Source organism: Canis lupus, chromosome 15 (genome assembly GCF_003254725.2).
Source record: "Canis lupus dingo isolate Sandy chromosome 15, ASM325472v2, whole genome shotgun sequence".
NCBI lineage: Eukaryota > Metazoa > Chordata > Mammalia > Carnivora > Canidae > Canis > Canis lupus.
The window spans coordinates 35587066-35614222 of record NC_064257.1 but is presented as its reverse complement, the minus strand read 5'-3'; the positions used below and the strand labels follow the sequence as shown (position 1 = coordinate 35614222).

Below are 27157 nucleotides of genomic sequence, written 5' to 3'. Positions count from 1 at the left end.
TCTGTGGACTCCTTGTTGTCTCTGGAAACATAGTATAAAGTGGTGGGTGATGGGCACAGTAACCTACACAAATATACCCCATGTCACTGCTCACTCTGACCTCAGCTATTGGAAACAATCACTGCTTGCAAAGTTGCCAATATGACAATTTTGCCAACAGTGTGTTACCCATTTGCTTGGGCAGTTTGCAGGACCTAAACACCCTCCTTGAGAAACTGACACAAAACATGGCTAGACACAAGAGCAAGCGAGGATTATGGCATACAATGACCCTCGTGGCTGAGATATTGAATTGTAATCATGAAAATAGCTATCTCAAATTCAGTTTTCAGAACAACCCAAAAAAAGCAAGCAGCTGGTGTTAATCCCACTTTGGAGATCGGGAAATTGAGGCTCAGTAAGATTAAATAAATTGCCAAAGATAGTAAACCATAGTCAGGACTTGATCTCAGCTCTTCAGACCCCAAACTAAATGTTTTTTCCATAGTACCATGATGCCTTTCTTTTCACTTATGATACTTGAAATGACAAATCAGTTTTGAAACCAAGCCAGTTGGTCAAGAATGAGACTGCATTACTAGGGCTAACTTCAGGTTTGAAGTTGGAGATTAGATAGATAAAATGGTAAAAAAATATGAGGATACAAACCATTTTTTCTTTGCAGTTCAAAATGTTCAGAGAAATACACATGCCCATAACAATGTTTATACTTGCAAACTTCAATTTTACAAAGATTTAAAGGCAAGTACAGTAGGCAATATTGTGAGAATTCTCCTCCCATACATAATTTGGAATCCTAATTGATTTATTTTAGTTTCTAAGACATGTAAAGGATTTCCTCTAAGCATAAATTTTAAATTATCTTATATTATGCTTTTTAAAGATTATGAATCTTGTCAAAATATCATAACATGTCAAGGAAACAATGAAAAAACAATAGCACAAACACAATTGACCTCCAGGAAAAAGACTGGATTCTTATTCTAAATCACTCATCAAGAGAATCTAAAGAATTTCTCCTAAATTCCTAGAGTGCCATTCTGGTCCTTTCCACAGACACCAACTGTGTATCTAAATGCATATAGAACACAGAGACTTGTCACTTGTTGCTACTGATAATCTTATAAATGCCTCTGAGAAATGGTTACAAAAGAAACAATGCAGGCCTCTTTAATAAAAACAAACAAACAACAACAAGGAAACACACCCAGGCTTCTAGAGGAGACTATCTTATACTCGCCAGTACATCAATAGCTGAGGAATAGTGCTTCATGAAAGTCATATCCATCTACCTCCCAAGTTACTAACCCCTGTCCACGAGAAGTTTCCTTCCAGGCTCAGTAGTGAACATGAATTTAGGCCTGTATTTGTAATATGAATTTTCATTTTCAAATAATGCCTGACCATGTCGAGTTTTTAAAACATGGTCAGGAGACCCATAGTGATGACACTGGTCCTTGGGGGGGGTAGCAGGAATGGAAATGGTGAAGTGTTAACTGTGAAAGAGGGAAAAAATGGGTAGCCATTCTAATAGTCTTTCCAAAATAAATGTCAACCTCAGTTGCTAAGGAAATTATAGTATCTCTGCCTAAGAACAGATCTACACTTTGCTGACTTTCAGGCATATTCTAAAACGTAATTTTTTAAATTAAAAAATATAAAGGAACACTGGAAGGATATACAAGGAACTAAACAATAAAGTAGTAACTTGCTGAAAATGGGGTGACAGGGGATCCTGGGGTGGCTCAGCGGTTTGGCGCCTGCCTTTGGCCCAGGGCGTGATCCTGGAGTCTCGGGATCGAGTCCCACATCAGGCTCCCGGCATGGAGCCTGCTTCTCTCTCCTCCTGTGCCTGTGCCTCTCTCTTTCTCTCTCTACATCTATCATGAATAAATAAATAAATCTTTAAAAAATTGAAAATATATTTAAGAAAAAAGAAAATGGGGTGACAGGGTACACAGGGATCAGGAGACTGGTGTTCTCATTGTTTGCCTTTTTATATTGCTGTTTTTTTTTTATTCTTTTATTTTTTTTATTTTTTTTTTTTTATTTATGATAGTCACAGAGAGAGAAAGAGAGAGAGGCAGAGACACAGGCAGAGGGAGAAGCAGGCTCCATGTACCGGGAGCCCGATGTGGGATTCGATCCCGGGTCTCCAGGATCGCGCCCTGGGCCAAAGGCAGGCGCCAAACCGCTGCGCCACCCAGGGATCCCTATATTGCTGTTTTGATTCTTGTTGTGAAAATGTGCACTATTTACAAAACTAGAAATAAAATTAAAAACTAACACTGCATGTTAATTATACATGAATTTAAAAAATTAGTAGCCAGCTTACCCCATTTTTAACTGCTTCAATATTAGAGAACCTGTTGTTTTAAATTGTTTTCCTTGCATGTCTTTTTTTCATCTCAGCCTGCAAGTGCAATGGGCATGCTGATACCTGTCACTTTGACATTAATGTGTGGGAGGCATCAGGTAATCGTAGTGGTGGTGTCTGCAATGACTGTCAGCACAACACAGAAGGTCAGCATTGTCAGCGATGCAAGCCAGGCTTCTATCGGGACCTCCGGAGACCCTTCTCTGCTCCAGATGCTTGCAAAAGTAAGTAAACTAGTGGTTACTGGGGAAAAAAGCTTGATTTGTGCAAAAAAATGAATCTTTCCATCCTTCATATGTTGGTCCATGGGAGAGGTCATGAAATTCTCAGAACACTCAATACGCCAGTTCATTTCTTCATTGATAAGAGGCACAAATTTTTAACTTGTTAGATGCAAACAGTACAATATCCATCAAAGTAATCTCTTCTATAACTCTGCATGAAGTAAAATTGCTTCCTGTGACACCACATTTGGGAAAACAAGATGACAAAAGAGGGGGAGGGAAGGATGATGTAGAGGGAGACATTTTTTAAATTATCTTAAGGAGCAAATGGCTATCTTGGTTGGTAGAGCATGTGACTCTTGATCGTGAGTTCAAGACTCAAGTTTGGTGTAGAGATTACTTAAAAAAAAGTATGTGAAATAATCTTAAGACTAAATATATGAATAGGATATAGGCAATAAGTAGACTCAAACTGATGAAATAAAGAATTATCTGCACTTGGGTCATTCTAGTTTTCATCTCTACAGTGAATTTGAACACCTGAAAAACTACAGGTTTTGGTGTCATTATGAATACACTTTGGCTGACACTGGCCTAATGGACCCCTGTATCATAAACTAATTTAGAACATAACAATAATTCCCTCTCCCCCACAAAATACTAAATTCTTATAGAATGGATTTTGCTTTTTTGTTAGCATAACTCCAAGAAGAGGTTTACATGAATAAAGAGTAGCATTTTAAAAGATCTGCTCAATTAACGAGACATTAGGTGAAACATGTGACTATGAAGGGGGCAGTCAGAGCTTCAGTAGATGCCCGGTGTGGATGAGTAGCTCATCTAACTACACAAGTAGTTACCCATGTCAACTCAGAAATTAATCAGACAACAAAAAACACTCAAACTGTTAATGGAGATTGATGTCTATGCACTTCCTTTCTCCACCAAGGACTTCATGTTCTAGCTCAAAAACAGTGACAGGAAGGGAGCAATACAATGGGAAATAATCATTTAAAATCTTGTTTTGTTTTGTTTTTTAATTTAAAGGACAAAAATTCTCTTGCTCTTGAAAAATACATTTTAAAAATATTTTATTTATTTATTTATCTATTTATTTGAGAGGGAGAGAGAGCAGGTGCAAGCAGGGGGAAGAGGGAGAGAGAGAAGCAGGCTCCCCACTGAGCAGGGAGCCCAACACTGAGCTGGATCCCAGGACCCCGGGATCATGACCTGAGCTGAAGACAGACACTTAACAAACTGAGCCACCCAGGCGCTGAGAAATATACATATTTTTAACATCAGAGAGGAGATATCTATGTGAAATTTGAGTGGGCTTTCTTGTTACAAGCTTTCTGTCAAATTGTAGAAGTTAGAAGGTGTCACAATTCATTTTCAACATTGAGCCCCAAATTTCTATCTACATCTTAATATTTCTCTGAGAATTCTGTTTTGCTCCTGCTCCTTGTCTGTACTCAGACTTTCATTTTAACAGACTTTGAACAGGGATGCCTGGGTGGCTCAGTGGTTGAGCATCTGCTTTTCGCTCAGGTCCTGGAGTCCTGGGATCTAGTCCTGCATTAGGCTCCCCACGAGGAGCCTGCTTCTCCCTTTGCCTGTGTCTCTGCCATTCTCTCTGTGTGTCTCTCGTGAATAAATAAATAAAATCTTTTAAAAAATAATAGATTTTGATCAAGCTTCTAGGATAGAAGCTTTCCCTGCTCCTTATGGCTGTGTAACCCCATGCTAGCTATTAAAGCTTTTTGGACTTTGATTTTTTTTCTCCCCATAGGGTGTAATAAGAACTATATAAAATAAAGTATGTGAACTGTTTAGCATATTGCCTGTTATAGTAAGCCCTCAAGAAATAAAAACTATAATACTATAACTATAATAATTATTATTGTCCTATATAATAGAAGGTGGGAAATAATATTACAGAGTCTCTACTCTTTATATCTTATGTCAAAGATAATTACTTCTTTAAAACCCCTAAGACCTTCGGGAATAAAATAAAGGCTCCTTAACCTCAAGTGCTGAATTAAGGGTGCTTATGAAATTGCTTGGACTCACAATATATTCAGTCCTATTACCATTTCTACAGGATATATTTAAATAGATAGAGGGGTGCCTGGCTGGCTCAGTCAGTAAAGCATGTGACTCTTAATCTCAGGGTCATGAGTTCAAGCCTCACATTGGCCATGGAGCCTACTAAAATAATAATAATAAAATAAAATAATATTTTTAAAAAATATTTTATTTTCAAAACGACATTTTCATAAAATTTCTGTAAGTTATAGATATCTCTAGAGACAAGTTTCCTTCAATCTGGAGGAGCAAACATGAGGGGATCAACAATGTTTTGAATACGAGTCAAAAAATAGTCATCATTGTCCTTAGCTCATTCAGTTCCATGTATTTCTTTTTGTTCTGTTTAAATGCAGCTTTTTCACTAGTTCTGACAATTCATACTTTAGTTTTATGATCTCAGGATGACCAGAGACCAGTATTTGTCAAAAGCCCTTTTCGTGATTCTTCCTGAAGCTGGACCATATTTTTGTAAGAGCATCAGAACAACAACCTGTAAATGACAGGGCATTAAAAAATGGACATGGTTAAACACTCAGTGAGAATTCATTGTAATGCAGTCGATAAGAAACTTTGATTATTTTTTGTAACACAGCATTTTAACAAATTGAATGTCCAGGGACACCTGAGTGGCTCAGCAGTTGAGTGCCTGCCTTCTGCTCAGGTAGTGATCCTGGATCCAGGATGGAGTCCCACATTTGGCTTCTGCGAAGAGCCTGCTTCTCCCTCTGCTTGTCTGTTAAAATAAGATTAAAAAAAAAAAAAAGAGGGTGCCTGATTGGCTCAATTGGTGGAGCATTAGATTTTTGATCTCGGGGTTGTGAGTTCAAGTCCCACATTGGATTTAGATATTACTTAAAAATGAGATCTTAAAAAACAAGAAAGATATATACTTTAAAATATTAATATACTAGATAGATATGTAGATATGTGTTGCATATCCTCAGACCACTAGTAGAAATGTCTAAAAATGAAAATGTACTAACTACCAAGCAGATAAAATAGGAAAGAAAGTTAATTTATTATTAAGTAACTCAGATATGGTAACTATCTTGCAGGACAACAGGCAATATTTCAAAATACATTTTCAAAGATACTATTAAATGGCATTGACTTGAAATAGTATGCTGTACAATGTATCTAACATATATATTTGTTCATTCAGTCTTTCAATGAATTTATATTGAGTGCCTGTTTATGTGCCAGAGGTTTGGGATGCATCAGGGAACAGAATAAAGTTCTCTAACCATTAAAAACAGAAATATAAAAGGTTTACTGGCAGACTTGGAGCCAAGATAAATACCTTTTTTAATTTTTGTTTTGTTTTCTTTTTGTTACTGTGCTATGTTCAAGCTATGGCTTATATTCTTACAAAATATAAAAAGGTTGCCAGCTCTAGATTTTTTAAATCCTAAAGAGCTCACCACTTCAGAATTTTAAACAAAGAGCATGAAAAAGGAGATTAGTTAGAAAGTGACTCCTTGTTAATGGTCACCACTTCTATGACTCTTGTAGAGACATGTACAAAAAAAGAATATTTGTAAGTTTTGGTCCCCAAACTACCAGTTCTATAAAAACATAAGCAAAATGTTAGAATGTAGCTAAAACTAACACATAAGAGAGACACAGTCTTTTCACAATGTCTATGTATGTGTGTCTGTAAACGTATATATGTACCTATATATGTATGTACGTAGGCATATGATATATATGTGTGTGCATGTATGTTAGGTCACACATATATGATCGATATTGTGTTAGAAAGTGTGTGTGGGGGAGCTCATAGGAGGAACAATTAACAACAGTTGAGCGTTTAGAGTTTTGACATAAGACCTGAGACCTGAAGTTTAATAGGACACACGGGTAAGGGTATTCCTACGGGAGAAAACAATCAGTGCCAAAAAAGGAACAGAGGGAAGAAAGAACATAAAGTATTCTCAGAGCTGAAAACAATTCAGAATGACCATAGAGGCAAGAAAGAGGGAGGAAGGCAACAAAAGGTAAAGGAATGAGAGTAGCAAAAAAGATGGGTGGTTGGCTGGAAGTGTTCTCATCTTGGATATCTCAGTCAGTGAGTTGGAGCTAATGGAACTACCAACAAGTAGTTGATAATCAACCAATAAATATCATTTAGCATAATTTTCCTGGGCCCTACCAAATGAATATTTGTAGGTATTATCTAAGTATTAGAAGAATGAAAGCACCAAAGCCATTTCAGTGAAAACTCTCATTGAGACCACATTAATACATTGGAAAAAATCCTGAAATATTATAAGGTAATTATAACAAATTTTTCTGAATTAGTTCCTCAACACTTTAAGTTGTCATTAGATTCTAAAGGACTTGAAGATAGAAACTACTACTGCTGAGTCAAGTTGCTAATCACTCCCAAACAAATACCTTCATGGTATTTAATGAACCAAGTAAGGAAGTTATGAAAATAACTGATACCAATTTAGTCCTTTTAGCATAATTTGTAGGAGGTAGACAGATTGTGGGGAAGATCTGTATTTCCTTCTTTCCTTCTCCAGACAGCCCCCTGATCCACTGATTAGACAGCTGAGGAAGGTACATCTCCTTTATTCTAAGACTATTCCAGCACATGTTTGGGACAAGACATTGGTGTCAACTTCCCTAGCATGGATTTCTTTACTGGTACCTTCTTTAAGAATATTCCTCATTCTGTTCTTCTCATCCCTTTTCTGAGCCAGAGGTAATCCCAACACTTATTAGCACATCCAACCCTTTTCTCTATCTTCATTTGCTCTGTAATATATTGTTTTATTGACAATACGTTTGCCAGAGTTTTCATTTTTTTATTTAGTAATATTCTCGGGATGCCTGGGTGGCTCGGCAGTTAAGCATCTGCCTTTGGCTCAGGGCATGATCCTGGAGTCCCCGGATCAAGTCCCACATCAGGCTCCTTGCATGGAGCCTGCTTCTCCCTCTGCCTGTGTCTCTGCCTCTTTGTGTCTCTCATGAATAAATAAATAAAAATTTTTTAAGTAATATTCTCTTATCATTAACCATCTTCTTAATGGATGTGTCCATGTATCACCTTCAGAGTTATTAACTCTGATAATAAAGTTTATGAGAAATAAGTTAATGTACATGATATTTTTTAAGATTTATTTATTTATGAGAGAGAGAATGTGTGCAAGTGAGTGGCAGAAGGGGCAGAGGGAAAGGGAGAGGATATTAAGCAGGCTCCCTGCTAAGCACAGAGCGCAATATGGGACTTGATCCCAGGACACCTGAGGTCATGACCTAAGCCAAAATCAAGAGTAGGATGCTTAACTGACTTTTAGCCACCCAGGGGGCCCTGTACATAACATAAGTGCTACAATGTACCAAATTTCATGCTAGATGCTGATGGAAATATTGCTGTAACCAGAACTTTTCTCCCCATTAGCTCCCACTTTTCTTTTCTGAGAAAGGTAGTATCAGGAAAACAAGTCAATATTATGATATGATAAAAATTTAAACTATCTCAGTGTGTGTTTATATCAACATGTACAATGTTATTCAAAATAACAATTTTATTATATTTATTCTACTGTGCTTACCAAGGTGGAAATGTAACCTGCTACTCAGTGTGTGGTCCACAGACAGGTCCCATTGACACCATCTAGTTGTTGATTAGAAAATGCAGAACTTATCCCATCCCAGATCTACTGATTCAAATATGCACTTTAATAAAATTCCCAGGTGACTGTATCATACTAAAGTTTAAGATTGCTTCAGAATGCTTTTCTTTATTTTTTTAAAGATTTTATTTTTAAGTAATCTCCACCCCCAACATGAGGCTAAAACTCACAACCCTGAGAGCAAGAGTCACATGCTCTACCAACTGAGCCAGCCATACATCCCCAGAATGCTTTTCAACAAAGGTTAAATGCATCTTAGCACTTACTCTACAGTTAAGTTGGCTAGAATGTCCTACTGTTCTCTAAGCACCTAAATTAACCAAGATTTGCATTTCTATTGGTGTGCATATGGACTTAGAATTTATAAAACTGAATTACATAGGGATTTACTAAGAAAAAAAATAGATATCTGGATAAATATGTTTCCATAGTACAGCATTACTAACTCCATGAGATGTCAATAGGAATTAGACGAGGAAAAATTTTTCTATGACCTTTGAATTTAAGAAATGGTGAATTAGGGGTACCTGGGTGGCTCAATTGGTTAAGTGTCTGCCTTCAGCTCAGGTCATGATCTTAGGGTCCTGGGATCAAGCTCTGCATCAGGCTCCCTGCTTCTCCCCCTGCTCATGCTCTCTCTCTCTCTCAAATAAACAAAATACTTTTTAAAAATGATTTTCATCATGATGAAATCAAAGATTTCTTCAGGATTTCTCAGCACATTTAATATGCTAATGTTCATTCTAACCCTCCTATAAAGCTTTGAGGTATGTCTCTCAAATTTAACCAGAGAATGCTTTTATTACAGAGTATCTTGTGGGACCTGTGTTCTACAGAACACACTGGAAAATACTGTTATTGTATAGTGACCTAACTATATGAAGACTTCACTTGGGGAGACATATCCTAGAAGATTTCTTCTGTATATTTGTTCCTCATTTCTAAGTTCTAGAGGCTACAACTGTATATCAAGGAAATAATAAACCTTATATTTCTATCAATGAAATAATCACAAACATAATACTAACCAAGGCTAGGCAGTCTAGTCTGTTGGCCTGCCAAGGATGACTTCCGAAAACATCTCTCCCTTACTTCCTACTTGATATCTTCTCAGGAATTTGGAACCATTGAAAACCTGAAGCACCAGGCCAGACAAAATTTACTAGGTAAATTATAACTCAGTTTAGCTCAGGAAACACTTATTGAGTGCCTCCTCTATGCTAGGCATTTTGGTCTATAAAGACCTGTAAAACACTAGGTCTATAAAGATGAAAAGGTCTTCCTTAAAAGATCTTTAATTCTAAATGGGGAAAAATATAAGTCACAGATTATTTCAATACACTGTGGTGATTGTGATGATATAATAAATAACAGCTGACATTTGTTGAGTGCCTACTATTCTCTGTGTACTGTTCAAAAGGCTGTATATGTATTAACTCATTTAATTTTCTCAAAAGCTCTTTGATGTTGGTACTATTATCATTCCCATTGTATGAGAAAAATGCAATAAAGGAGATACATCAAGTGTTCTTAGAGAAAGTGTAGGGTAGGGTGAAAGCAATAAGGGAAGACTTCCCTTGAAAAAATGCCTTTGATACTTCTTTGGCAGTTGTTTTTATTTTTTCCTCTAAAAGTGCATAGTGTTTGTCCTACTTTCTAATCAATGATTGCCTTTGTTGACTTTAATAAGTCAATCTAGAAAAGGAAATGAACTGATGTTCTTCTTCCTCACAGAATATGTTTAATAGAATGCTTACCTAGACACGTTATTCCATTCAATAAATTTTGGTGACGTTAATCTTGGGACTCTGTTCACAGTTAGGTACCTAGCTTTCTGCCAAATAAGCCAAGGATTTATTGACACCATGGATGTTCCAGGCTACCTTTTTCTCTCCCACTCTCCTGACAAGCACTATGCTAAATGCTATTATCCCAATGCATATACTTTTAGTTGATGGTCATAAATTCATTAATCCTGAATAAAGAGCTCTCAACCAAATATACTAGTCAATAGATTTATTCCTGTGAATAATTAGATCAACTCAGTTCTCACTTCCTCCACCTTTCAGCTTTGAGCAGAACCAACTGTGAACCCCAACAATCAGCTACACATTTCCATAGCCAAGAAAGCACTTCTGAGGATTCCAGAGATGTTTGTGTTTTTTTTTAAGGCTAGTAGAGATCATTGAAACTAAATTTATTTCTACAACTCAGAAAAAAAACGTAAAAGACAGTGCATTTAAGGTCTGTAAACACAAGGCAAAGTGTGACTCTTTCCAGCTGAATCTAGGGCTGAGAGCAGAATGGAGGCTCAAGCTGGTTAATTGCTAAGGTACAGAAGTAAAATGGAAAATATAATTATCACTGTGTACTAAGATACTTTGAGGAATACTGTCTTTCTGTTTCAAAAGAGCAGTCTCTTTTAGAGTAACTCACTTGAAATCTTGAATGTCATTTATGTACCTGTTGTATCCTATCACCTAAGTAGATTTTCTTTTGGCAGACCTATTAAAAATGTGAGAATAACCCCACTGAACATGGTGTGCTAGCTTTCTAGGGAGGGGAAATGCCCTGATTTGTAGCACTGGCCAATTCCTGTGGTTTAAGTATTTCCCCCAGTTTCAAGCTATCAAATCATTTTTCAAATCAGGAACTTAGACTCAACACCACAAGTGGAATGGTTTCTCTCCTTTGAATTAACTCTTGCCTCGGCCTCTTTCTCTGATCTCAAGCACTGTTCCCATCTAGTCATTGGTTCCCAAATCTGTCAATGGATCAGAATCACTTGGAGCACTTATTGAAAATATGAACTCTCAGAGCCCTTCCCTAGATCTTCTGAATCAGAATCTCCAATAGGAATCGAGGGCAGAAACCTGTGTTTGTTCCTAAAAAGCATCATTAGTGATTCTGATTCAGCCTTTTGGTCCCCTGGCCAGCATATGAGAACCATTATATATACTATTGTTTCTGGGGTAAGCTCTATTCACTTCCATCCTTGGATGAAAGATTTTGAGCTAATAATCATCTATAACTTAATTTACTCACTGAATTAGCTGTATCTCTGAAAGAAAATCCTAAAGGATTACTAGAACTCTGGCTAGACATTTTTCCTGATTCAATGATAGATATAAATGCTCATAAGCATTCATGTCACTTATCTTTTCCACTTAAGAATATCTAACTTAGGGCAGCCCCGGTGGCTCAGCGGTTTAGCGCCACCTTCAGCCCAGGGCGTGATCCTGGAGTCCTGGGATCGAGTCCCACGTCAGACTCCCTGCATGGAGCCTGCTTCTCCCTCTGCCTGTGTCTCTGTATCTCTCATTAATAAATAAATTTATAAAAAAAAGAACGTCTAACTTAGAACCTCTGCTTTTCTCAAAAAAAAATCTGGAGGAATTCTAAGATGTCTGTTTTTCATTTAACAGTTTCAAAATAAATACCTAGCAATTCCATTCAGAGAACTCCTCTTATTCATAGTATATAAATTGATTTACCATGAATACCTCATATTTTAAAGTGCATATGTGTAAAACGACTGGAATTTATAATAAAATTAGCTTACCATTACTCTGACAATTTATTTTTACTCCTACATTCACGTACTTCAGAACATAGCACTAAATTACCATAGGTCTGTTACTGTGTTGGATTTAAATAATCACTGACCATAGTTCTTCATGAAGCTCCACTGTCCCTCAATTTTGACACCAAAGAATATCTTAGATGTTAGATGCATGGGAAATTGGGTGTGGAATATTGACAGTTATTCTATGACACTTCTCTACAGAAAATTTCCCATGCTTTCATAGAACACACGGTTTGAAATAGATGTTTGAAAATATGCTTTATAGAATAGAATTAGCTCTCTTTTTTTAGGAAACGGCCAGTTCCTTTACAATAAATTTATTGACTTTGATGCTGTAACATATTTTTAAATATTGCATAGTCTATCTTCATAGTTAAAAATTAGCAACTGGAAAAGAAAGCAGGATTTATTCCCTGTCAAAGTAAACAACTTCTTGAAAAAACTGACAAGCTCTTCCTTCCTCCCTGGTGGGCCAAAATAAATGTAGTCTATTGCCTTTCAGCAAAGAGTGAATAAAAATAAACTTGGTCCTTCTACCTTAAAACCCAAACCAAGTGTTTACCAAGATACCGTTTGTTACTTGGTTACTGTTACCCTGACTAGCTGGCTAACTTTGTAAAGAGCTCTACCTCCATCCAAATCTCTTTTTTTCTTCTTGGTTTTTCTTCTTCTTCTTTTTCTTGTTAGGTGAAACTGCTCAACTGATGGAAACACAGTGTCTAGAATGGGTGACTATCTTGCTGCAGACTGTCTTTCTATCCTTCTCAGTCTACACAATATCACCTTCTCATCATGCTCCCAAGAAGAATCTCTTATTTGTACCTCTGTTTAATAATTATTTCATTCCACTTGTTTGTACCTCTAATAATTATTTCACTCTACCTTTAGGATGGCTATTTTTTCCCTTCAAGTTGTCTCAGAAGTAAAATTTTTAAATTAAATAAAAAATACCTTACCACAATGACACATTGAGGTAAAACCATAACGTTTCCCACTTTCCACTGTTGTAGCTGTGTTCCTGTCCATATCAGAAAAGGATTGTTTCCCAAGGGTCAGTAAAGTATCTTCCTATAGCAGCTTAGTGGGCTTTTTTTTTTTCTTCAAATTATAGTTTCAGCAAAGCCACATGAATCCATTTTATGTCATATAAACAACATAGATATCCTCATTTTATGCTGAAAACAATGATTTCAGCATAGAATCAATATGAAGTAATTGTTTTTGAAAAGCAAACTTTAAATGGAACCAGTCACTTGGCAATAATATTTGGGAAACTTTAATCTCAGCTTTTAAAACATCTAGAATGTAAAACCAGAGGGTTAAGAAGTGAAAGACATATAAAAAAAATCATATATCATAATGTAGTAATCATACTAGGGCTATCCTTTAAAAAGGTCAAATTACATAAATTAAAATCACCCCCCAAGAAGGAGAAATTTTATGAACTGATGATTAATAGAAGTCAGTCACATTTGGGAAGAGAAGTGGGAGAGGTCATGGAATTCCCTAATGTGCCTCCACAACAGAAAGTGTAACTCACTGAATAAATAAAGAATATGCCATTCTGCATTTGATGAAGACAAGTAATAAATGATCAAAAAATAATTATGATATGTCAAAACTCTCAGATAGTCTGGACCAAATTAGATGGGATATAAAGAAGAGAAGAAGCATTTGTTGAATGGCTACTATGGGCCAGACATTGTGCTGAGCAATTTACATAAGCTATCTCATCTAGCATTCTTTAGGAATTAGGTGGTATTTTTTATATTTCATAAATGAGGATGTTGAGGCTTAAGTTAATTATATAATTTGTCCAAGTTCATACAGCTGGTCAGAAGCAGTACTGGGATTTGAACCCAGGTTTGTCTGACCCTGAAGACTTTGATCCAAAGACATACAAAGATCTAAAGAACTTGATTCTACACTGTGTCCTGGTTGATGAAAATAAAATGAGTTTTAAAATGCAGAAATAGGGACGCCTGGGTGGCTCAGCGGTTTGGCACCTGGCTTCGGCCCAGGACGTGATCCTTGAGACCCAGGATCGAGTCCCACCTTGGGCTCCCTGCATGGAGCCTGCTGCTCTCACTCTGCCTCTCTCTCTGCCTGTGTCTCTGCCTCTCTCTCTCTGTATCTCTCATTAATAAATAAATAAAATATTTTAAAAATAATAAAAATATAAATAAAATGCAAAAATAGCTCAATCAGTTAAGCATCTGCCTTCGGCTCAGTTCATGGTCCCAGGGTCCATGGGAGTCTGCTTGGCCCTCTATCTCTGCCCCTTCCTCCGCTTGTACTCTTTCTCAGTCTCTCTCTCTCTCTCTCTCAGGTAAATAAATAAAATCTTTTTAAAAAATAAAAATAAAATGCAGAAGTAATTGGAAATATATATTAGAATAAAAAATAACTTTTAAAGGAACCTAAACTTTTGAAAAAATTTATGGCATTGGGTTTTGAATAAGACCCTGCTTACTGATGACTAGCCCTATAAAGTTTGAACCTAAAGAGCTGCATTTATCTTAAAGAATCTTAGTATAAGAAAGATGGAAACAATTGAAGAGTGTTCCACATAGGCCAACAAAATAATTAAGAAAAGAGAGATACTAATGAATAAATATGAAAGAGACTGAATATTCTCAACTCAAATAGGAAACTGCTCAGAAAGAATACAAGAACTTTCTTCACACATTCAAAAGGTTTATGGGGACATAAGGAGTGGCAAAACATAATTTACTTCCCTAGAACAAAGAGTCGTAATTAGATGTAATTGGATGAAAGTGAGGAAAAAAGATTGATTAATGTGAAAAAAATTTCACTGCCAGTGAAAGTCATTTATGGGTGGGGAATGTCTCCTATAGAGTTGGAATAAAGATCTTTTATCACAAGTAATAAATAATAAAACTCGACGGAGTAGAGCATTAAATGTAGGGAACAGTCTCACACTGCCAAGATTAAGGATAATCTGTTCTTTTTAACCATTTCAGTTTTCTGTTATTGTTTCTGTGCTGTTTCTGTTGTTGTGTTTGTTTGCTCTGTTTCTAGTGTCTTAGGCTTGCAGTGCTGTGGTGCTAAAATACTAAACACCTATTAAAGAACTAATACGAGCCTTTCAGGAGGTTCAGCAAGACATATATTATGGTTGTCACTCATTCAGAGGAACATTCGTTCAACAAAAATTAAGTGAGTCCCTAAAGTGAGTCAGTGTGGTCCTAAATTTTGGAGATACAGAGATGAAAGGTTCGGTTTCTACTTTCTAGGCCTTCGCTATGTGCTATAGAGACAGCTGGGAGGTGAAAAAATCATATAAAGAGTTTACACTGGAGACCAGAAGACCATCAATCATTAAGAAATATTTATTGACTATAATTCATCCATTTTTTAAAATTCAATACATATTTACTCAGTGCTTACCATGTGGCAGGCCTATCCCATTCACTGTATATACAACATAACAGAGTCCCTTATCCCATGGAAAGAGATTTTAAATAAATTTATCTGAGTAAATATGTAATTAAAAACTGCATGGGCACCTGGCTTTTTTTTTTTTTTTTAAATTTTTATTTATTTATGATAGTCACAGAGAGAGAAAGAGAGGCAGAGACACAGGCAGAGGGAGAAGCAAGCTCCATGCACCGGGAGCCCGACGTGGGAATCGATCCCAAGTCTCCAGGATCGCGCCCTGGGCCAAAGGCAGGCGCCAAACCGCTACGCCACCCAGGGATCCCGGGCACCTGGCTTAGACAGTGGAGCATGTGACTCTTGATCTCAGGGTTGTGAGTTCGAGCCCCACATTGGGTATAGAGATTACTTGAAAATAAAATCTTAAAAAAACAAACAAACAGGGGTGCCTGAGTGACTCAGCTGGTTAAGTGTCTGCCTTCAGCTCAGGTCATGCATGATCCCAGGGTCCTGGGATTGAGCCCCACGTTGAGCTCCCTGCTCAGTGGAGAGCCTGCTTTTCTCTCTCCCTCTGCCCCTCCCCCTGCTCGTTATCTCTCTCTCTCTCTCTCTCTCTCTCTTTCTCTCTCTCTCTTTCTCAAATAAATAAAATCTTAAAAATAAAAACAAAACAAAACTGCAATATGCATTATGAAGAAAAGGGTACCATGATAGATTATAGCAGGGATGAACCACATCAATTCAAAGAAGATAGATGAGGTCAATAGGGATTCTTTATCCAAAGGAAAAAGGAGTTAGGAATGATGTCCGTTCCTGACTAGGCACCTGGGTAGATGGTGACTGAGTGGAATGGGAATTCAGGAGGTTTTTTTCAACAAAAAGATAATGGTGCTTGATATAACCAAATTCTTCAGAGTGAAATACAGTGTCTAAAACTGTACTTCAGGGCAGCCTGGGTGGCTCAGTGGTTTAGCACCACCTTGAGCCCAGGGCATGATCTTGGAGACCTGGGATCCAGTCCCACATCGGGCTCCCTGCATGGAGCCTGCTTCTTCCTCTGCCTGTGTCTCTATCTCTCTCTCTGTGTCTCTCATAAATAAATAAATAAAATCTTAAAAAAATTAAAAATAAAAAATAAAACTATACTTTAAAGTTTTCCTGTAATGGAATTTGTCTGTACACTCAAAAGTACAGGCAAATTCTTCTTCACTTTTGATTGAAGTAGCAACCCAGGAATATAAAATTGGCTATTTAGCTGTTTAAAATCTTTAAGATATACCTAGAAATAAATAGTAACTCCCCCAGTTACGACTAGTAAACAGGAAAGAAAAGATACAGGAATCAAATTAAGGGTCTGAGCAGTGGTCACATAGTAAAGCATTAAAATAAAGGATATGACTATTGTATTTATTTGTATTACTCATTTAAAGTTTATAGAAATATAAAGTACATAGGAAATATACTTAAATACCTTACATTTATTTTTTAAAGTATTTCATAGGCGCACAAATGACTAGATTTATGCATGCATGGATCTCCTTCAGTGTGGTATGTACAATGACTTTAGGAGACATTGCATTTCAGTAAGTGAAAGACAAGTCTTAATTTAGATTATTTTCTTATTAGATTTATTCTAGCATATTATTTGAAATTAACATTCATCTTGAATATTGTGGCACTATCTTTTTAAAAAATATTTAAGTTCAATTTGCCAACATACAGCATGACACCCAGTGCTCATCCCATCCAGGGCCCTCTTAGTGGTACCAGCTATCTTTGAACATAATGTATATTATATGTAAATAATGAATTTTTTAAAATTTTCCCTATGAGAGTATAGGGATAAAACATTTTGCCTTTGAAAATTGCCTTTGTTCACAACTTTTTCTTTATTTTTCCATAGTTGTTCATCCACTAGCAAAAATAATTGATAGTAGAAGGAAAGGAGAAAACAGTACCAAAAAAGGTAGAAGACTTCATTTTATCTAACATTTAACTTCACGCTTGATATAGTAAGAGCTGCATCTCAGATTGCCCTTAATTCCAATTCTAAGAACCTCAGGGTGGGGCTGGGGGGCAGCTGGGCAGCTGGGCAGCTTTTGAAGTGGCTTTGATATATAAAATTCCCCATCAGGAATTATGGAGGGCCTTGGCCTTCTCTGGGGAAGACAGTGTTGGGAAGCTGGGAGGCTCTGCTGAAGGAGTGGCCACTGGGCAGTGGTGAAAGCCCTTGACAAGCTGCCTCTTTACCCAGCTGAGGGCCTTGAACTTTGAGTTCTGTTTTTAGAAAAGCTAAAACAGGAGCAAGGATTTTCAGGGTGTTCTGCTCTTGGTGTTGCTTTTACTAACAGAATAGCAAAAGCTACAGCCATCAGGGAATACCAAGGAATCCTGGTGACTTTTAAAAGTGGTAAGATGCTAAATGCAATCGGCTATTTCGATGGTAAGCTTGGCATCATGATCACTCTGAATGAAAGATGTGCAAACAACTCCTAGAGTTCTGGAGAAGATGGGAATAAACAGAAAAGGCAGCAACTGTTACTTTTGACTCCACTACTAAAAGCTTTAGCAACTCCATCAGAATAAAGAAGCCATAACTCTCCCATTATGTCCCTGGCCATTCGGTATTCGTGTTTACATACTTATTATGTTCACGTAGGTTGACAGCTGTGACTCCTGTCCTAGATTACATGGTGGGATATCTCCCTCTAAGCAACAGGATCATAGATCATGTCCTTTTTTCAATATACTCTTATCCATAAAAGGAGAGTAAGAGCAGATAAATTTATTTTATCCAAAGAAAAGAATATGTAGTAGGAGAGTAACCTAATTCTGTGAGACAAAGTCGTCAAGAAAGCTGTTTGCCACCAAATTCCTCCCAAGTGCAAAGTGAAGAATTTCAGCCTAATTCGGAAACCAATTGTTAAAACTGGTTTTAAAAAACCCTCATATCTACAATAAGTTTGCTCTTTTCTCTGTGTTCGCATGCACCCTGGGCTACCTCTGTTATAACATTTATTGTCTGTAATTATGTATTTGCATATCTCCCTTAATTGACTGAAGAGTTAGTGATGACTCTGTATTCTTCTTTATATCTTCAGCCTCTGGCATAGTTCATGTTAACACTAAAGTTCAAAAACTCTTTGGTGGGGCACCTGGGTGGCTCAGTGGTTGAGTGTCTTCCTTTGGCTCAGGTCCTGATCCTGGGGTCCTGGGATCGAGTCCCACATCAGGCTCCTTGCAGGGAGCCTGCTTCTCCCTCTGCCTATGTCTCTGCTTCTTTCTGGGTCTCTCATGAATAAATAAATAAAATCTTTAAAAACAAACAAAACCCTTTGGCAAAGGTGTGAATGAATGAGTGAATGAATGGTGGATTTTAAAAACTAACATGTTGGGTACCTGGCCAATTTAGTCGGAAGAGTATGCAACTTTGATCTCAGGGTCATGAGTTCGAGGCCCCATGTTGGACATTGTTTTAACTAATATGTTTCAGCCAGATAATAATAATAGTATTCTCTGGGCATTTGGTGCTGCTAACTACATACAATATCTTGTTCAATCCTCACACAACCCCATTGCATAGGTATTACTAATCATACTCCATCAATAAGAAAATTGAAACAAGGAAGTTAATTTCACAAACTCTTATAAAGAATAAGCCTCATGATCAGAATTTGAATTCATCTAGTCTGACTTTTAAGTTGGTGCCCTTACAAATTCTGTTATATCGCCTTTGTTTTATTTTCTGTCTTCCTAAAAGATCTTACAGGCAATTTCCAAACAAGCTGTATTATGATTGAGACAAGTATTAATTGCAGAGCCATGTAGGAAAAACAAGGTTAGTTAAAAATGTGTTCAACCATTGTTTCACCAACAGTATGTTTCCTGGTAAAAGATACTCCAGAACAGTCCCATGTTTTAACTCTTTTCTGTAAATGCCCATAGAGAGACAGTGTTTCACATCATACATGTATTACTGCAAACATATGTCTGTAAATAAAATTTGAATAATATTTAGCAATTATATATTCATTATTTTAAGGGAACCTGTTGTGAAATCTTTTGTAAAAGTACCCATTTCCTTTCCTCTATCTCACCTGTTTTGAATATTTTGTATTATTGTTTCAGGGTTTCTTATAACAGGACACACCAGTACAGAATGTACTATTTAAAATTAGTCATTTGCATTTATTAAAGAAACCTTGTAACAATATTTAGGAATTTAAAATGCTATTTTCAATAATTTTATTCTGCCGATTTGATTGAGAGAGCAGCAGTGGGCAAATGGTTTGGGGGAGAGACTCGGGAAGGGTGATAATTATTCCAATGATGGATCATTTAATACCTAGATAGGCCATATAGCTTTTAAAATATACCTGGCTGCTACCCAAAGCACTGTTTTGGCTTTTAAAGACAACTCACCAAAATTAATTAATTAATTAATTAATTAATTAATTAAAATAAAAAATAAAAAAATAAAGACAACTCACCATAGCTTTACCAAAAATTATACTGAAAAAAAATAATTAAGCTCAGAATGATAGTATATGATGATAGTTCAATCTTTACTATTATCTTCCAACAAAAAGACAAAGCTTATGTCAAGGATTTATGTTATGCCAACAGGGCTGCAACTTTGACATTCTTCATAATGAATATGTAAAAAGTTAAGTGGTTGGGTTACACCTTAGAATCAATAAACAGTAAGAAATATACCTTGGAGAATCAGAACCTGAAGCAGAATCTAGGCAGACCTTTTTTTTTCCCCCCAAGCAAGAAGAAAATATATTTGCATTTTGGAAGAAAATAAGAAATGTAGATTACATGTGTCAAATAGTGACTGCTCCACAAACTTCAGGAGAGAGGTATGCAAGTCAGGCCTTGGTGTGCCGTTTGAAAACCATGTCATGAAAAGTGTCAGCGCTGTCTGCCTGGAGCTAGTTCTGCATAGTTTCCAAATGGTATTTTTATCTTGTAATTACGTAAAAAGTCACATTGACAGAAACCTACTAGCACATGTGATAGAATCACATTCTTCTCTGGCCATTCCTGAAATATGTAGGTTTTAAGGTCTATGGTAGTACAGGAGGTTAAATCCTAGGAAGGCTTGAATTTTCTATTAGAGTGAAAGATAATGGTGCCAGTGGGAAGCCATATATTACAATAGATGGAAGTCCAAGACCTCCTCTTTCTTCTGGCTCCCCTATTTGCTGTCAAGAACCAGGCTGACTTAGAACTGAATATTGGCGGTGACTATTGATTTGGTCATCTCAAAACAATGAAGTGTTTATATTGGATTATGTGGTTTCACTTAATGTCTTCACAATAGCACTTTGATACATTTTGATGCATCTTGTGTTACATAGCATACAACTCTCCAAATTGTTTCCTAGTTAATTTTAAAAACAAATAACAAGTCAACAGTGCCTTGCTAACTTAAGAGAAATATTGGTCATTCACTCCTATAAGCTAGACATGTGAAAATCTTCCTCAATTTCTCTTTGTCTCTCAACAGTGGTTTCTTGCCTCACATCAAGATGACCTCCAAATCCTATCATTTCAATCTAAAGATAGAGGCTTTTCGCATCCAACCTTTCCTCCTGTTCTGGCATCTCCTCTCTTAGTCCCATTCCTTGTTCTCTCTCATTTCTTTCGTTTCCCTGCCATCAGCCTCCCCCTACTCTAGTCTGTTTCACACAATGCCACTCAAGTATCTTCAAAATTAAATTATATCCATGTCATAATTCTGATTTTTTAAAGTGTTACTTCCTATGGCTCTTTATACCCACAGGACAAAATTCAACCTCTTGGGTTAGTCCCTTCTACAATCCAGCTTCAACCCTAACCCTGTGACTTTTTTCCTCTGCCTTATGAGCTTCGACTGCTTTCCACTCAATGTATATTCTACAGTTCTCACACTCTTCAAAAAGGCCCTGCCTTTCACATATGATACCTACAGCAGGGAATGTCCTTCAGGTCCTTTTCACAAATGCTGATGTGGACTTCTACTATATACCAAACATTGTTCTGCGGACTGGAAAACAAAAATAAGCAGATAAAGATCTGGGGTCCCTGGGTGGGTCAGTCAGCTGGGCATCTGCCTTTGGCTCAGGTCATGATCCTAAGGGTCCTGGGATCAAACCCCGCGTTGGGCTCCCTGTTCAGGGAGGAATCTGCTTCTCCCTCTGCCCCTCCCCTCACTTGTGCACACGCTCTCTGTCCCTCCCTCTGTTTCAAATGGATAAGTTAAATCTTAGAAGAAGAAGAAGAAGAAGAAGAAGAAGAAGAAGAAGAAGAAGAAGAAGAAGAAGAAAGAAGAAGAAGAAGAAGAAGAGGTCGAGGAGAAGGAAGGAGGAAGAAGAGGGTGAGGAGGAGGAAGGAGGAAGAAGAAGAAGAAGATAAAGATCCTTCTGTCAATGAGTCCAGAGCCTACTAGTAGAGGAAACAGGCATACAAATAATGATGTACTATAATGCACACAAAATAGAAATATATACTAAAAGGAGAGGCAGCACAGAGGAGAGAGTGCTAAACTGTCTGGAGGGAGGGGGACAAGGAAGCATGTCAGGGTCCAGATGGACAAGCTGGGAAAGGCAATGTAGGAATGATAAGGGGCACCATGTCAGGAAAGAGCTTCACATTTTCAGGGAGCAATGAAAGCTTCCACATATAATGCAGAAACAAAATGCAGTAGGGATGAACTATTCAGTTAAAAATGATAAAGATGCTGCATTTTGTGGTGTGTGTTTTTCCCACCATTAAATTTTGTTTAATTATCTAAAATAAATGCAGTGGGAAGAGTATCTGAAGACTGAGATATATGACTATCTTCCTTCTCCTTTTCAGCTTGCAAACTCCTACTCATCTTTTAGGATCAGCTCAGGTATCTAAATGACCCCTCCTTTAGAATTTCCACGTGAAAAATAAACTCAAAATGGATGAAAGACCTAAATGTGGGGCAGCCTGGGTGGCTCAGTGGTTTAGCACCGCCTTCCGCCCAAGGCCTGATCCTGGAGGCCCGGGATGGAGTCCCACATCGGCCTCTCTGAATAGAGCCTAGCTCTCCCTCTGCCTGTGTCTCTGCCTCTCTCTCTCTCTCTGTGTCTCTCATGAATAAATAAATTAAATATATTTTTTTAAAAGACCTAAATGTGAGACAGGAATCCACCAAAATCCTAGAGGAAAACACAGGCAGCAACCTCTTTGACCTCAGCCGCAGCAACTTCTTGCTAGACACATCTCCAAAGGCAAGGGAAACAAAGGCAAAAATGAACAATTAGGACTTCATCAAGATAAAAACGTTTTGCATAGCAAAGGAGACAGTTGGCAAAACCAGAAGACAACCGAAAGAATGGGAAAAGATACTTGCAAATGTTTTATCAGATAGAGGGCTAGTATCTGAAATCTATTAAGAACTTACAAACTTACACCCAAAGAATAAATGATCCAGTCAAGAGATGGATAGAAGATATGAACAGACATTTCTTTAAAGAAGACATACAAATGGCCAACAGACCCATGAAAAAAAATGTTCAACAACACTTGGCATCAGGGAAATACAAATAAAAACCGCAATAGATACCACCACCTCACACCAGTCAGAATGACTAAAATTAACAAGTCAGGAGACAACAAATGTTGGCGAGGATGTGGAGAAAGGGAAACCCTCTTACACTGTTGGTGGGAATGCAAACTGGTACAGCTACACTGGAAAATAGTGTAGGGGTTCCTCAAGAATCAAAAACAGAGCTACCCTATGACCCAGCAATTGCACTACCAGGTATCTACCCCAAAGATACAAATGTAGTGATCCAAAGGGGCACCTGAGCCCCAATGTTTATAGCAGCAATGTCCACAGTAGCCAAACTGTGGAAAGAGCCCAGATGTCCAGCGACAGATGAGTGGATAAATATATATGATGGAATATTACTCAGCCATCAAAAAAAATGAAATCTTGCTATTTGCAACAATGAGGATAGAACTGGAGGATAGTATGCTAAGCAAAATAAGTCAATCAGAGAAAGACAATTAGCATAGGATTTAACTCATATGTGGAATTCGAGAAACAAAACAGAGGATAATAGGGGAAAGGAGGAAAAAATAAAATATGATGAAATCAGAGAGAGACAAGCCATAAGAGACTCCCTTTTTTTTAAAGATTTTTTTTATTTATTCATAAGAGACACACAGAGAGAGGCAGAGGGATAAGCAGAGGGATAGGCAGAGGGATAAGCAGGCCCCCTGTGGAGAGCCCAAGGCAACACTCGATCCCGGAACCCCAGGATCAATACCTGAGCAGAAGACAGACACTCAAGCCACCCAAGTGCCCCAAGACTCTTAACCATAGGAAACAAAGTAAGAGTTACTGAGTGGAGGGATGGAGTAACAGAATGATGGGCATTAAAGTAACAAGCACTGGCTGTTATATGCAATTCATGAATCACTGAACTCTGACCCTGAAACTAATAATACATCCTATGTTAGTTAATTGAATTTAAATACAATTTTTTAAAAAACAATTTCCATGTAATTCCCTCAACCTGTGTTCCCTTTTCTGTGCTCCCATAGCAGGCACAGGCCTCTATTAGAGTGTCTAGGCACAGTGTATGGAAAGTTTTTATTTACTCCTCCATTTCCCCAACAAGACCATGAATTCCTTGAGGGCTGGCACCATTACTTACACAAGCATAGATCCTATACTTCTACAAGAATTATTTATTGAATTAAATTATTAGTTCACTATTAATTAACCATATGCCAGACACTACACTAATGTAGCCATACACTACATACATGATCTCCTTTTATCCATACAGCAACCATATGAAGATAGACGTGGTTCTCATTTCCATTTTAAAGACAAGAAAACTGTGATAATGAGAAGCTAGGTATCTTGCCAAAGTCACACAGTCAGTAGTTGAGATTTGAGGCCAAACTGAAGCCAAACTGTGATTTTAATGACAAATTAATCAATAAATGTTTCCAAGGGGATGAAGGAGAAATGGGATCTAGAGTGTTATCAGTTGAGAGGAACTTAGCAGGAAGAATTAGCCTAGGAGGTGTCAGACTGTGCTATGTATCTTGCTGAAGTAATTTCATTTAAAAATCATTTCATTCTCATGAAATCTCCATGAGACCTAGATACCCTACTGAGGAAACCAACATTCAGGACAGTTGGGTGCTGGTGAGAGCTCTCTTCTAGGTTGTAGACTGCCAACTTCTCCTTGTAGCCCCACATCCTTCACAGAGAAGAGAGCACTGAGCTTTTCATCTCCTTATAAGGGCACCAATGTCATCACCCTCAAGACCACATCCAAACCTCCCAAAGACCCCACCTCCAGATACCATCACACTGGAGACTAGGCTTCAACATATGAATCTGGGGGTACCAGTCTATAACACCATGCAAAGTAAACCCAGCTTTCTTCCCATCTCAAATCTGAACCCTCTTGGCTGTATCACTATAAATTCATGATGACTAACCTCAAGTGCGGCCTTTATGTGCCTAGAAATTATACTTCGCTTTCAATGTCTGTTGTTCACTCTCTCACTGACACTCTTCATCTCTCACCTGATGACTTTGCCTCCTATTTCATCTAGAAAATACAAGCAATCAGAAAAGAAAACTTCCACCAGCTCCCATGACTTCATTTGTCCACTTTCCTACATCTGAGTCCATAAGCTCTGCCCTGCATCCTGTTACCATGAACTGATCATGTTTCTATCCACAGCCAGTACCTTTTCTTCTGGCACCATTCTCAGTTCTATACCAGATCCTATCTGGTATAGGATTTAAGCACACGTATATTTAAGCACACGTATGCTTAAATATCCTCCAACAGTGCTCCCAGCTTTCTTCTGGTCATCAGTTTTCCCCTTTTTATTGGATCATTCCCATCAACATCAAACCTGTTGCAATTTCTAATTTCTCTCATCTTAAATAAACAGAGGGATCCCTAGGTGGCTCAGCGGTTTGGCGCCTGCCTTTGGCCCAGGGCATGATCCTGGAGTCCCGGGATTGAGTCTCACATCGGGCTCACCGCATGGAGCCTGTTTATCCCTCTGCCTGTGTCTCTCTCTCTCTCTCTCATCTTAAATAAACAAAACAAAAACTCAAATCTTCACTTCCATTCATACCCTCATCCAGTTTTAGCTACCACCACATTTCTGTGCCCTTCTAGAAGAAAGGCAAATTCCTCTACTCCCATCTCTTGAATCCTCCTCAGATAGGTTCACCACTCATATTTACAGTGAAACTGTTCCTATCAAGGACACCAGTGGTCTTCATGTTGTCAAATGCAAAAATATATTCCCAATCTCCATCTTTTTGGGACTAGCAGCATTTAACACAGTTGATGCTGCCTACCTGATGTTGAAACTTTAACTTCCAGAACACCATACTCTCATGATTTGTTTCCTTTCTGGCTAGCTGCTCCTTTTTTGTCTTCTTTGCTGATTCATTCTCAACACCCCAAGCAAAAGCCATTCACATTTAATGCCTTCTAATTTAGAATAAATAATGTATTTCATTTTGCAGCAAATGTACTTTCCTGATTTTATCTTCTCATCTGTAATTTAATTAAGTTTCATTCTCTGAGCATATACCAACTGGCTAAAGGGGGAGCCTTAGAGGCACAGTGGGTGGTGAAGGGAAATCATTTCAGGATTGATCTTCACAGATCATAGATAACCAGATACTCATTGGTCTTTGTGTGTCTTCTCTGTTGTAGTGTGTTCCTGTCATCCAGTTGGATCAGCTGCTCTTCCTTTCAGCTCAGTGACCTTCTGTGACCCCAGCAATGGTGACTGCCCTTGCAAGCCTGGGGTGGCAGGGCCACACTGTGACAGGTGTATGGTGGGGTACTGGGGCTTCGGAGACTATGGCTGCAGGCCCTGTGACTGCGCAGGGAGCTGTGACCCACTCACAGGAGACTGTATCAGCAGGTGAATGCTCATGGCTCTTGCTCTGTGTGTCCTTCAGATTCTTTGGAAGATCTGGTAGCAATGTGGAAAATCTTGAATATTGTCAGGGGAGCAAAGATGTATTTGCACAGCTCTTTAAAGAATCTTTGTCAAATTGCAGAGTCATTTGTTCTTGCAAGATTCTAGAGGGTGGTATAGGCCCCTAAAACACTCTTTCTGAAAACTACAAAGGATGGGAAGGTACCTGATTAGTTTGAAGTCTCCATATATGTGTTCATTTCATTCAGATTCTAAGAAAGCCCTTAACTTCATCATTTTCAATTTTATTAGCGGCGCAGACATAGACTGGTATCATGAAATTCCTGACTTCCATTCCACTCACAATAAAAGCGAACCAACCTGGGAGTGGGAGGATGAGCAAGGATTTTCTGCACTTCGACACTCAGGTAAGACAATAGATATAACCAGATATCATATTTCCAGGTCTGGTCTGGAGTAACAGCAATTCGTGACAAACAAAGAAACAACTCTTGGATCCTATGAGGGGAACTCTTTAGTCCTGAGGTTAATAAAGTAGTGACCCCCTCCTGCTGCCCATAAGCATAAAACTATTGAGGAGTTAGTTTAGGAGTATTTTAACAAGCTTTTGTTTATTTTGTGATTGTTAGGGTAACATATCATTTTTAATGAAGATTTTATTTATTTATTCATGAGAGACACACACAGAGAGAGAGAGAGAATGGCAGAGACACAGGCAGAGGGAGAAGCAGGCTCCATGTAGGGAACCCGATGTGGGACTCGATCCCGAGTCTCCAGGATCACACCCTGGGCTGAAGTTGGCGCTAAACCGCTGAGCCACCCAGGCTGCCCTAAAGTAACATATCTAATTAATATAGAAAATCTGGAAAATGCAAAA

The 27157-nt window shown here is 37.9% G+C and overlaps 1 protein-coding gene and 1 long non-coding RNA gene across 3 annotated transcripts in view; one reads left to right on the top strand and one right to left on the bottom strand.

Moving 5' to 3' along the window:
- NTN4 (netrin 4) overlaps positions 1–27157 on the top strand; it is a 124991-nt gene that overhangs the window by 77836 nt on the left and 19998 nt on the right. For both annotated transcript variants that reach the window (XM_025439153.3, XM_025439154.3), the window contains exons 5-7: positions 2413–2601; positions 26049–26262; positions 26572–26687. In XM_025439153.3, coding sequence (XP_025294938.1) covers positions 2413–2601; positions 26049–26262; positions 26572–26687 — 519 coding nt within the window. The remainder of the gene's footprint in view (positions 1–2412; positions 2602–26048; positions 26263–26571; positions 26688–27157) is intronic.
- LOC125752513 (uncharacterized) overlaps positions 4873–27157 on the bottom strand; it is a 101704-nt gene continuing 79419 nt past the window's right edge. The window contains exon 4 of the long non-coding RNA XR_007402207.1: positions 4873–5179. This is a non-coding gene — a long non-coding RNA (uncharacterized LOC125752513). The remainder of the gene's footprint in view (positions 5180–27157) is intronic.